The sequence below is a fragment of the Cherax quadricarinatus genome, chromosome 41 (assembly GCF_038502225.1).
Source record: "Cherax quadricarinatus isolate ZL_2023a chromosome 41, ASM3850222v1, whole genome shotgun sequence".
NCBI classification, from domain to species: Eukaryota; Metazoa; Arthropoda; class Malacostraca; order Decapoda; family Parastacidae; genus Cherax; species Cherax quadricarinatus.
Genome location: NC_091332.1, coordinates 15,779,621 through 15,793,192, shown reverse-complemented (window position 1 = coordinate 15,793,192; position 13,572 = coordinate 15,779,621). Strand labels below are relative to the sequence as shown.

At 39.6% G+C, this 13,572-nt stretch overlaps 1 protein-coding gene across 1 annotated transcript in view; it reads left to right on the top strand.

Annotated features, from left to right (window-relative positions):
• The window catches only part of LOC128695972 (zwei Ig domain protein zig-8-like), a 586,753-nt gene that overhangs the window by 553,964 nt on the left and 19,217 nt on the right, over window positions 1-13,572 (top strand). Inside the window, exons 6-7 of the mRNA XM_070093033.1 lie at window positions 7,435-7,515; window positions 8,796-8,928. Of these exons, the coding sequence (XP_069949134.1) occupies window positions 7,435-7,515; window positions 8,796-8,928 (214 nt within the window). The remainder of the gene's footprint in view (window positions 1-7,434; window positions 7,516-8,795; window positions 8,929-13,572) is intronic.

Here is a 13,572-nt window from a genome sequence, read left to right as displayed (position 1 = left end):
TCTACTAACTCCCCTACTCTGTTTTTAACTGACAAATCCATTCCTTCTCTGGGCTTTCTTAACTTGTTTAACTCACTCCAAATTTTTTTCTCATTTTCATTGAAATTTCTTGACAGTGCCTCTCCCATTCTATCATCTGCTCTCCTTTTGCACTCTCTCACCACTCTCGCCTTTCTTTTACTCTGCATATACTCTACTCTTCTTATAACACTCCATATACTCTACTCTTCTTATAACACTCCATATACTCTACTCTTCTTATAACCTCTCATAAGCTACCTTTTTCTCTTTTATCACACCCTTTACTTCATCATTCCACCAATCACTCCTCTTTCCTCCTGCACCCACTCTCCTATAACCACAAACTTCTGCCCCACATTCTAATACTGCATTTTTAAAACTATTCCAACCCTCTTTAACCCCCCCCCACTACTCATACTTGCACCAGCCCACCTTTCTGCTTGCTTATATCTCCCCCCAACTTCCTCCTCCCTTAGTTTACACACTTTCACCTCCCTCTTGCTTGTTGTTGCCATTTTCCTCTTTTCCCATCTACTTCTTACTCTAACTGTAGCTACAACTAAATAATTATCCGATATATCAGTTGCCCCTCTATAAACGTGTACATCCTAGAGCCTACCCATCAACCTTTTGTCCACCAATACATAATCTAACAAACTACTTTCATTACGTGCTATATCATTTCTTGTATATTTATTTATCCTCTTCTTCATAAAATATGTATTACTTATCACGAAACCTCTTTCTACACATAGCTCAATTAAAGGCTCCCTATTTTCATTTACCCCTGGCACCCCAAATTTACCGACTACTCCCTCCACAACATTTTTGCCCACTTTAGCATTGAAATCCCCAACCACCATTACTCTCACACTTGGTTCAAAACTCCCCACGCATTCACTCAACATTTCCCAAAATCTCTCTCTCTCTCCTCTACACTTCTCTCTTCTCCAGGTGCACACACGCTTACTATAACCCACTTTTCACATCCAACCTTTATTTTACTCCACATAATCCTTGAATTAATACATTTATAGCCCCTCTTTTCCTGCCATAACTTATCCTTCAACATTATTGCTACTCCTTCTTTAGCTCTAACTCTATCTGAAACCCCTGACCTAATCCCATTTATTCCTCTCCACTGAAACTCTCCCACCCCCTTCAGCTTTGTTTCACTTAAAGCCAGGACATCCAGCTTCTTCTCATTCATAACATCAACAATCATCTCTATCATTTGCTCAACATCCACGCACAGACTTCCCACTTTGACAATTTTCTTATTCTTTTTAGTAATTATTACAGGAAAAGGGGGTACGAGCCCATTGTTCCCGGCATTTTAGTTGACTTTTACAACACGCATGGCTTACAGAGGAAAGATTCTTATTCCACTTCCACATGGATATAAAAGGAAAAGTAATAAGACCAAGAACTATTAAGATAAAATCAAAGAAAACTCAGATGAGTGTGTATAAATAAACATTTACATGTATGTGTAGCGTGACCTAAGTGTAAGTAGAAGTAGCGAGACGTACTGTAATTTTGCATATTTATGAGACAGACAAAAGACACCAGCAATCCTACCATCATGTAAAACAATTACAGGCTTTCGTTTCACACTCACTTGGCAGGACGGTAGTACCCCCCTGGGTGGTTGCTGTCTACCAACCTACTATATATATATATATATATATATATATATATATATATATATATATATATATATATATATATATATATATATATATATATATATATATATATATATATATAGTATAGTAGTGTGTATGTGTGTGTGTGTGTGTGTGTGTGTGTGTGTGTAGGTACCACCTCTGGAACTGCCCTGGGGACCCTCATCCACAGAGAAAAGAATAAACTTGCTTCAGGAAAACTCAAGGTTCTCCCTGAAGCTGTTTGAAAATTTTCTCCTACCACCCCTTATATTTAATATAAATTTTATTTAAAGACAAAATACATTGACAAAAATACAATAAAGAGTAAAACAACATAGATAACAACTCAGAGCTACATCTCAAATACTTCGTCCAGCTTCCCGACGGTTGGCCGCGTGCCCAGAATGCTGCAGGCATTTCCCCTCTGGATCGCAACACTGAGTCTCTGAAAGAGGAAACTGGCCGCCCTGTGATCCTTGGTTTCTATGATATCATGTGTTTTTCACCCAGCTCTTTGAGGAACTTTAGAGCACACTTGCCCCATGCTACAAGGGTCTCCGACCCTATTGGGACGAAGTTGTAGCAAGGGAGAGGGCCTTCATATTTGCGGGTCTTCTGGGTCTCCCTGTGGCTGGCAGCTCTACCTCCTTCAGCTACTGGGTATGGCACCACAGGTGCAGTCCCAGGCAATCTGCTTTCCATCCTTCCAGGGTAGCACAGTGGCTCCATCAGGACGCTTTTCACTTCCGTTAGACCTCTGCGCCTAGGGTTCCCGTTGGGCTGGGCAACGGGCTGTGGCGAGGTTTCTCTTTATGATGTCGTTGACCTCCTGTCTGGCATACTTCCCTTCTGATGTGTGACACACGAGACTATGAAGTCTGAATTGATCAGCCGTCGCCCTGCCGCATATACACCTATGTTCGGTGAGGATGGGGGCAGCTAGACGAAGAGCAACACCAATCCGAATGGCCTGTGGGTCGATTCGCGTGCCCAGGAAGAAATTGGAAACAGTTAGAAGGAAATTTCCTGAGTGTGGTGCCTTCACCACTACGAGACGAGCTTTGTCCTTTCCTGAAGCGCTCGTGAGCATTATGTTTGCGATTTTTTTCTATGATCGGTTCGTCCCAGTGGGACTGTTTGTGCTCTTTGGGAGGAGCTGGTCTACTGGAGGAGTTTGCAAGGGTGTCCCACCGCATGGCTGCTTCAGTGAACCTTGGGTCTTGAGCTCCTACCGCGTCTCTCAAGCGTTCGGGGACATTCTTGACTAATCCACTGGAAGCCAAACACGAAGAGAGAAATGCAGGTAAAGCTACCTGCGTTGCTTTGCGTACCTCTATATCTCCCAGTCACACTGGGTTTCCTGATCCAATTCCCGATCCTCTAGTGACAGATTCAGTGCCTTAAAGGTTAATCTCAGGTGTGCGTTATATTCGTCGAGTGTTGGGTTGTCAAAAGAGGGTGCGCACCTCAGGAAGCGAGTCTTGGCATAGTAAGACACCTTGTGAGGGGATGTAGGTCATCAAGAGCGCTTTTTCTCTCCTCAATTGTCTTCATATATCGCGCCGAATAAGTGAAACTTGCGATTTTGGCTTAAATAGCAACGCACTTCTTGTCGAATAGGACAAGTGAAAATTTGTATATACAATAATTTCGCAAAAAATCATTCTGAATCTAAAGAAAAAAAATATTTCATTGTGTTTTTTTTTAATTATTGTAAACATACATAAAATATATTTAGTTGGATTAGGCTAAATAATTTGTGCTTATAATAAGGCTAGGTAAGTTTCCTAGAGTTCTTTTGGTACAAAATCATTAATTTTTATATTAACATAAATGAAAAAAATCTTTAATAAGAGAAAATTTTAGACCGAACTTAATTTTAAACGAGTTCTTGCTAATTGACCAGTTTTATCTGTTTGTCACGATATATATATATATATATATATATATATATATATATATATATATATATATATATATATATATATATATATATATATATATATATATATTATATATATATCGTATACTTATTTATCCTTTTTTCTTAAGATAAATGCTAACTATTACCAAATCACTTTTTATACAAAGTTCAGAGTCCAAGCATTATCATCTACACTTAGTACCCCAAACTTACCTACAACACCCTCTATAACCGTTTCTACCACTTTAGCATTCAGGTCCCCTACCCCAATTACTTTCACACTAGGTTCAAAGCTTCCTAAACACACGCTTAACCCATCCCACAATCTCTCTTCTCTTCTCCAGGTGCATAAATATTTACTATAGACCACTTTTCGCATCCAGCTCATATTTAAACCCCCATAATCCTTGAATTTATACGTTTATATTACCTCTTCCATAAATAATCTTTCAACATTATTGTTACCCTTTTCTTAGCTCAAATTCTCTCACTCTTAACTTAATCACATTTTTTTCTCCCAACTGAAACCCCCCTACCCCCTTCAGGTTTGTGTCACTAAGAGCTGGGATATCCAACTTTTCATTCATTTTAAATATATTACCAATGACCAACTCGAATTTATTTTTATTACCCGATGTTGTTTTTTTTTGGAAAACGAAGTGCTTAGAAACTCGTACAGTGGAGGCCTGTATCACACTATCATACAACTCCCAGCTCCCTGTATCTGAACGCTCGAAAGATCAAACACCCTAAGGAGGAACAGAAGTTGTACTACATCAGTCAGACTAAACTAGGTTAAGTTTGTCTTCAGACGGCTATGTACCATGTATCACGAGACAGAGACAATAATGACTTTCAAGGGGTTTAATTCCGCATTCGTATCATGGAAATCAAGAAACCGGTCATTAAGACACACACACACACACACACACATTATATATATATATATATATATATATATATATATATATATATATATATATATATATATATATATATATATATATATATATATATATATATATATATATATATATGTCCCCTTCTCCTGTATACATTACTAAATTTAAAAAAAGAAACTTTAGTTTTTCTTTTTAGGTCACCTTGCCTCGGTGAGTTACAGCCTGGTCGTTGAAATGTATAATACAATATATATATATATATTAAATATACTGCAGATTTGATACCTGTCATATTTAATGTAAATCCATCCATTAATGTTAATCCACATAATATAAATCCAAATATTAATGTAAATTCACACAATATAAATCCACACATTGATGTAAATCCGTATATGAATGTATGAGCTGAAATTTAAACGTCCCAGATGCGCCGACGTTTAAAAGCCTGGCTAGTATTAAATGCCTCAGCAGCGCAGAGGTTTAAATGTCCTAGGGGTGCAGACGTTTAAAAGCCCCAAAGTTTATGTCGTAAATGTCCCTGGGTTTAAATATACCAGGCTCGCCATGGTGTTCCAGCTGCGCCAATGTTTAAATATTCCAGGTGTGCTGCCAATGTTTTAATGTTCCAGGCGCGCCGAGTTTAAATGTTTGGGGTGCGCTAAGGTTGAAATGTTCCAGGAGCTCTGAGGTGTAAATGCCCTAGGCGAACCAAGGTTTAATTATCTCATCATGTTCATGTCAGTGTGTTCGTCTCTTGGAAATCACTGTACACTGGTCTTTGATTTAGCATAAGCTGTTCAGTAATTCGCGGCAGCAGCAACCACTGGCTTACCCTCGCTAGACATAATGATATAAGTGTTAAAATGGTCGACCATGACACCTGTGGACCACTGGCTTACCAACACTGTATTCAGTGATCTGAGTGTTACAATGGTAGACCACGACACCTGTGGACCACTCACTTACCAACACTGTATTCAGTGATCTGAGTGTTACAATGGTAGACCACGACACCTGTGGACCACCGGCTTACCAACACTGTATTCAGTGATGTGAGTGTTACAATGGTAGACCACGACAGCTACATCAGCTGGGTTACTCATGCTTTACTCAGTGGACTAAGTAAATAACTGGAAGCGTCCTGCTCGCTACGGAATCAGAGAATCATCTCTGCATCACATAACTCTCCAGAAAGGTCCAGAAAGTAAGATTGGAAGCCTATAAGAGGCCCAGGAGATTACGCTCGACACACTTAAGAGAAGGACAACTTCAATTCCTTGCCTCAAAAACCCTGTATCTCTCCCCCCCCCCCGATGGAAATTCTGTGCTTGGAAAATATGAACACGTCATGCCGATTGTTCAGTGGAAATTTTCTCATCTATTCTATCATTCATACAGCGTAACCTTCAGTTAACATTTTTACACATGTCAGCTCATAAAATTATAATCGACGAACGTAAAATGAATTACTAAATATTTTTTGTCGCTCCCTCTAGATTTTTTTTTTTTTTTTTTTTTTTGCCTTTCCAGTATTAAATCGATCTCTTGCAGTTTTTTTCTTGCCAATATTTTCGGTCACAGAGAAGTTTCGAAAGTTAATTCATTACTACCTCCTCCTATTAAGTGGTGCCTTGATGTTAAAGAGGTCTTGATCCAAGGAACTGGAGCTTCCCTCTCCTTCCTCAGATCATACCTATTTACCTAACAGTCCTTGGTGCTGCATTAGTTACAATACAATTAATTTGTAATGCAATTAGTTTTCAATACCATTGCTATTACTGTAAGTATTGATAAAATGCTTCTAATATTACTTCTAGGGTGCCGCTGCTACTAGTCTTGCTAGTACGGCTGCTAATATTTTTCTTTTGGGCCACATCCGCCCCATTACCACCAAAATAGGATGTCACTAAAAAGTAAATACACTCACCATTATTCATTCAATAGCTGTTTTGCCACAAATGAATCAACATGACCATTCAATTAACTTTCTGATCCGCAACATCCCCACACATTTTTCAGTGTTGTCATTGTACCTCCCGCCTCCAGCAATCGAGTCCGACTAACCAGTTTCCCTGGATACTTTCAAATATGTTACTCCCGCTCACACTCTAACAGGGCATCAAATCCCCAAAACTACGTTCCTCCATTCCCTCCTATGTAACATGCTCACACATCCTTCAAGCGTCCTTCACTCCCTCCCCCCATCACTTCATGGGACGACCCCTAAACTTCCATCTGTCCTCCCTGCATTTATACACCCTCTTGGTCAACCTATCTTGTTCCAGTCTTTCTGTATGACCAAACTATCTCAAGACCTCCTCCGCCTTATGAATTATGTATTTCATATCTCACACCATCTTCTAATTTCTAAATTCCTTATTCTCTGCATAATATTCACACCACACATTGTTCTCAAACATGACATCTCCACTGCCTCCAGCCTCCTCCTTGTTGCTACCTTTAAGCCTATGCCTGACACTTATATAATGGTACATTATACTTTTTTTTGCCTTAATTGATGAATCTCTCTCTCTACAGACACCCCAATACAGCATCTACCTTTCTTTAACTTATCTTCTCAATGGTCTACTTTCACAGACTCACCTGCCGCCATTTCCACCCCAAATACGATAATACGATATTTGCGAATACGATATTTTTGTAAAGATCTAAGGCTACCGCGCAAAATATTTCTTGACCCAGAAGCTCATTATGTGTGCGTGTTGTTCTGAGTCACTGGTGGTAATCCTTTGTGTGTGTGTTGTAGCAAGTGTTCTGAGATAGAGGCAGTTATTCTGTATGTCGAGGTTTCTGAGACACAGGTAATCATTTTGTGTTTTATGACTCAGTTGCTTGTAATTTTTGTGTCACTAAGTGTTCTGGGACAGGAGTACTGATTCTTTGTGTATTGCAGCAAGTGTCGTGGATCAGGAAGCGGGACCTTCACGTTATGAGTTCTGGCATGGTCGTCTTCGCCTCCGACCAGCGCTTCCAGGTACGTTTCACCCATGGTGGGGGCCTGATGGTAGGAAATGCTGGTGGAGGGGGAGTGGGAGAAGGAGAAACAATGATAAGATGGAGGGTGAGATACGGAGAGAGAGAGGGAGACGGGGTATGCTCGGTTGTGAATCATTGTGTATGCGTAAGAAAGCCTATTTGCAATTACCTATTTTGCATTACACATTTCGTGATTACCTATTTTTATTATACATTTGTGATCAGGTATTTGTAGCGGAAAATATATGCTCATGGTGTTTATGTATATGTATGTTAGTATTTTTGCGTGCTCATATGATCGTGCGAGAAGAGAGAAAAGGGAGGGAGGGATGAAGGGAGAGAGAGCAAATGTGTACAAGTACACTGGAGAAGATGGAGAAAGGTATATAGCAGACTATATGGTCTACATCGAAGTCATCTACACAGAATAGAACTGGAAGACCGCACCGTGACTGCCTCTAATTGTCGAGGTAAGTGAAGCAAGGGTAGTATAGCAGAAGGCTCTCTCCTTACACTCCACTTCCTACGAGTACACTTCCTGTTTGAAAAAGTGGATGAAGAAATAACCATACATTGTCATTTAAATGTAAAGGTGGAAATTAAATTACACCTTTAACTACTGAAAGTACTTCTACTGCTACCACTACCACTACTACTCCTATCACTCACCACTATCACCGCCAACAGTACTATACCCTGGGTGATTCATGGCCAATCGAATCATCTTTCAATTTATTCCTCAATTAATATCAGGGTTACATTTTCCATAGACAGCCACAATAATGCAATTAGTCAACCACATCATTGTATCTAATAGACTATTACATTGTATACAGATGAATATCTTGGTTCAAAGTGCTTATCCAACCAGTTAGTAAACTAATGAATTAGTGTAACAGTTGTAACCTCAGAGGGAACTCTGTTCCAGTAATCCTCACCTACAGGACAAACTTTCGCTAAGATAATGTTTTGCTATGTAAGAGCTTTATGAAGTAATGAATCATTGAAGCTCTACACAGAGTGAAACAATGTCCCACTAAAAGCTTATTCTGCAGCATGTATTATTTCTTCACAGAAATATTCAAACGACAGTACGCCGTTTGCATATTTCTGTACCTCTACCAACAATTGTGTCGCCCCTCTTGCCTCGGAGTTTTATGCCATTTGTTTTATGTTGCATGATTTTTTCAAAGTGTAAATTAATCATTTTACCCTCCTGCCTAACATCCTTCAGGTCTTCCAGCATCATTAATGTCTCACCTATGTGATCTATTACAGGTGATCCACCCAGACAAGTCAGAGAATTGGACGCTGCAAATCAGATTCGCTCAGCTGAGGGACGCTGGAGTCTACGAGTGTCAGGTCAACACTGAACCCAAAATGTACATGTCTTACGCCCTTAGTGTTGTCGGTGAGTTTGTCTTGCTTTACCGGTTTTATACACACCTGTAGTGAAGAGATACGCTGCAAAACTAGCTTTTAATGGATGAGGTTTAGTTAGGGATAGATTCTAAACTTGACTGGTCCCAACGATAAGCTTTGTTCACTAATTGTATTGCCAAGAGAGTGGCCATTTGACAGCTTCCCTGGTTTTGCACTATGGCGTTGGATGTTGAAATGCCAGCAGCATCTAAGCATCTTATTTTACATCTCTCGCTTTACCATTGCGTTAATATATTTGAATGCCTGTGTTGTGTTCAAACACGTTCTCAGGTTTTTGTTTTCCTCCAACATACATTATCTGATCTTCTACCTGGAATTTCAGACACCGGCACTTTAGTCGTGGTTGTTGCTTTTGTTCCAGTGTTGCGTAAGTTCCAATATCGTGGACGAGGTGACGATAGCTAATGTTGGCCAAGTTTACCATTTTTGTGATACTATCTGCAGCGTTACTAGCAGAGGAAAACTAGGTATCTGTCGATGTGAGTGATGGTTTTGGGTACATACATAATATTTGCAATTTTCCTTTTGCAGTTTTGAACGAAAAATCCAGGAAAATGCAATATCATATGTTTTCTGATAATGTCACATTCTTCTAGGAATTCTGGGCTAGAAATTCTTAATGCAGCATTAAGACATGATGTGAACAGTAGAAAGATCGTTCCTCTCAGCTGACTTGGAATTAGCTGATGTAAAGCATGGATAGGAACACCAACAAATGGCAATGTATTTAAGTTATAGTAATAGCATTAAGATCGGGTTCAGTATTTCTTCCTCTCTTGCAGCCCTTTCATACAAGGTTTTCTATTTTTTTTCCTAACGAAGACGTTTTGGATTGGGGAGGTAGTGAGAGAGAAGGGGGAAGGTAGGGAGTATGTGGAAGGTAGGGAGTGAAGGATACAATGGAAGGGAGGGCGGGTAGGGAGAGTATTCTGCATTTTTATCTTTCCCTCACCTTTGTATCTGGAAATGTTAATTTTCCACAACCAATTTAAGAATTTTCCTTGATTTATATATCCATGTTTCTCTCTATCATGTTTCTCTCTCTCTCTGTTGAAAGAAAAGCAAGAGCCCCAACTCTTTATTGCCTCATGTCAACAAAACTGGGAGATGAAAGAGAAGAGAAAGTGTGAAAGGAAAAACTCTTGATTAAGTTCTTACCTGCTCTCAGATAGCTTTACGTGCGTGGCAACTCTCACACAAACATTTTTCAAGAATGAAGTGTGGTGGATGTTTGCGCACTAATAATTATCCCTATTAAATCTCACTTATGTCGTAAGATTATTGTACTCGGAGCGAAGCGCTACACCTATGGAAGTCATACAACGGCTACGGAAAGAGAAGTAATCAACTTTGAGCTGAGGAAGGGTAGCGCAGCTCGTATTCCTTTGATCAGTAGTGCTTCATCTTCAAGTAGGAACTCACAATGAACCATATATTTTTTCTCATAGGGAAGCGCGAAACAATTTGAGGTTATACAGCGCCTTTAAAATGGGAGGCAGTCAGTTTTCACCCGAGGGAGGGATAGACAGCTCATACTTCTTGAACAAAAAGATCTTCGTCAGCATCAGTACTTCCCATTTGAGTGGATATACAGAGTAATCTGCTCTTCAATTTAACTGAACCAATTTAAGGCCACCTGTGATGCATCTTGATATACTGTAGTTTATCAGCACATGTTGTGCTGGGAGTTTGTATTTAAAATAGTCCCGTTAATACCACTTGACGGTCAAGCTGCCAAAAACTGAGTTTGGACTAGCGAAGATTATTTTTCTGGGCGATGTTATTAGGGAAGGCGAAGTGTCGCATGCTGCAGCAAAAGTAGAAGCGATTCATGACATCAAAGTCATGTGATGCAATTTTTGAGGGTAGAGTTTTATCAAAAAATTTTTTGGGATGGAATTTCTCTCATGTTAGCTAGGTTAATTACCAGATGAACTACAAGTTTTCGAAAGTCTTTCAATAGATTGCTGATCCATGCTTCGATAATGCAGAGCCCCGGCTTTAGCGCACCCTTCGTAATGCATGACACAACCCGCACTAAGACAAACATGACAACGTTTCGGTCCGACTTGGACCATTAACTAGTCACATACTGTGGCTAGTTAATGGTACAAGTCGGACAGAAACTTCGTCATAAGTTTCAGACTCATAAGCGAGTCTTATTTACGTTTTATTCCAGTCAAGAAATTGTGCATTTTTTTTTTATTTTTCATAGTTCATGAGGACGCTAGTGAGATGAGAACTGTCGGCGGCGGTGGCCTTGAAAACTCAAGAGGCAGTTGTTTCACATTTTCTGATTTTTTTTTTTTTACTCCTCCAAGCTGGAGAAAGATCGAAACAATCCCGGACCATTAAACGAGGCGCTGGTTATGATATTAATAATTGAAACACGGAGATTTACCTAGGTACGTCACCTCGTCCAGCTCCAGTATACTCGGATCATAACTCAATCATATTTTTCCACGATTGACGCTATGGGTTATCAGTATTAAGTCAATTAACAATGATGCATCACATCAAGGATGAGCACATCCTACTTGATGACACGTTATCCAAATTACTTGTAAATGTAAAACAGTTTATATCAAGGAATGATTCATACGTATAGCATCATATTTTAGAAATAAATGTATTCTGAATAAATTTCTTAGGGTCGTGAGCGCCATAATATGCAGGCCACTACCCAATAACCAACACACACTATATTATTTTATGGAGAGTAAAGTAGAATATTAAACTTAAAATGTTCTTGGTAGGTTAAGTCTGGCCGCCCACCACCTTGTTCTGGATTATGATAGATAATGTTTAAAGAATTTTACTTATTTGTGTGTAGCCACAGATAACTTACCTACCAGGAATTATTTTTTTTCGCCACACTGATTATCTCTCAACAAGTTGTACATGAATGGTATACAATAACGACAAGATGAAAATTAGGCACATATGCAACATCTGGGTATCTGTAATGTAGACGTTTCGCCGAAACGTTTACATTAAAGATACCCAGATGTTGCATATGAGTCTAATTTTCATCTCCCAACAAGGTAGGGTGGCCCAAAATAAAATGAAACTTTCACCATCATTCATTCAACAGCTGTCTTGCCAAAAAGTCCTGACAACACAGTTCAGATTACATTCAGAGCAGGAATTATTTTATTTGACACTTTTAAAATTAAATCCTTTTTCTAATTTTAGAAGGTGGTGTCGCTGAACAAGAGAGGCGCTAAAAACTAATACAACCCACGTGACACAACAGCTTGCACCAGGCAGTTCATGAACAGGATCCTGGTAGCATCAGGAAACAATGACTGCCTGCTTGTTAGAAAACGTGTGCACCATATGCACGTGTGCAGCATTACGGTTGTTATGTACACCGTATATACAACTCACGCCCTAACACGACGCGTTCCTCACAGCATAACGTGATATACACCTCACACCCTAAGTTAATGTACACCCTATACAAATAACATGAACACCCCACGACTATAAAATGATGTACACTCCACTAGATGGCCAATGGAAATCCGTCTGCAGTGGCAAGAGAAGCCTTCCCTCCCCCCAGTGGTCTTAAACAAGAATCTCATTATTAGTAATTTATTCATGGAGAAAGCTAAATCCTGCAGGGTTATAAAGGGTTTAAGGAATGTTAGGTAATCAGGTTTGATCCTAGGAAAGACAGGGTAACTAATTCCTTGGATAAAGGGCCCTTTACCAGTATGAAGGAGTTTCCCCTTGAAGGTACCGCTGACTAGAGCCTAGTGTTTGTGGTTAATTACTTCCCATTAGTTACACTTTACTAAATAGGAAAATAGGGAAATGAATGCACATGTATGTTTATGTACCTGTATATATGTGTACCTATATATGTACATGTACGTGTTTGTACCTGTGTGTTTACATGTACCTGTGTGTGTGTAAGTACCTGTATGTACATGTACCTGTATGTACCTGTGTGTGTACATGTACCTGTATACATGCACCTGTGTGTACATGTACCTATATGTGTACATGTACCCGTAAGTACATGCACCTATGCGTGTACATGTAGCTGTATGTGTACATATACTTGTACGTAGCTAAAACAATCTACCTGTACAACTGTGTGTACATGTACCTGCGAGCACCTACATATACTTGTTCCCGTTTATCTGTACCTACGTACTCAGTGATCAGTATTTGTGCGGGTCGAGACTCAGCTTCCGGCCCCGCCTTCTAGGCTACTTTGATCGGCATCACGAATTTATGGCTTCTTGGGCTTTATCATATCTACTCCTGAAGCTGTGTATTGAGTTTGGCTCCGCCACTGACTAGTGTACATGTACTTATGAGTCCTTTTATTCTCTGTGTACCTGAAGCTGTGTGAACATTTAAAAATATGTACCATTAACTGTGTGTACATGTAGCTGTGTGTACATGTAGCTATATGTACATGTAGCTATGTGTACATGTGGCTGTGTGTACCTGTAGCTATGTGTACATGCAGTTGTGTGTACCTGTAGCAATGTGTAACTGTAGCTGTGTGTGCCTGCAGCTGTGTGTACCTGTATCTGTGTGTACATGTAGCTGTATGTACATGTATCTGTATGAACATGTAGCTGTGTGTGCCTGT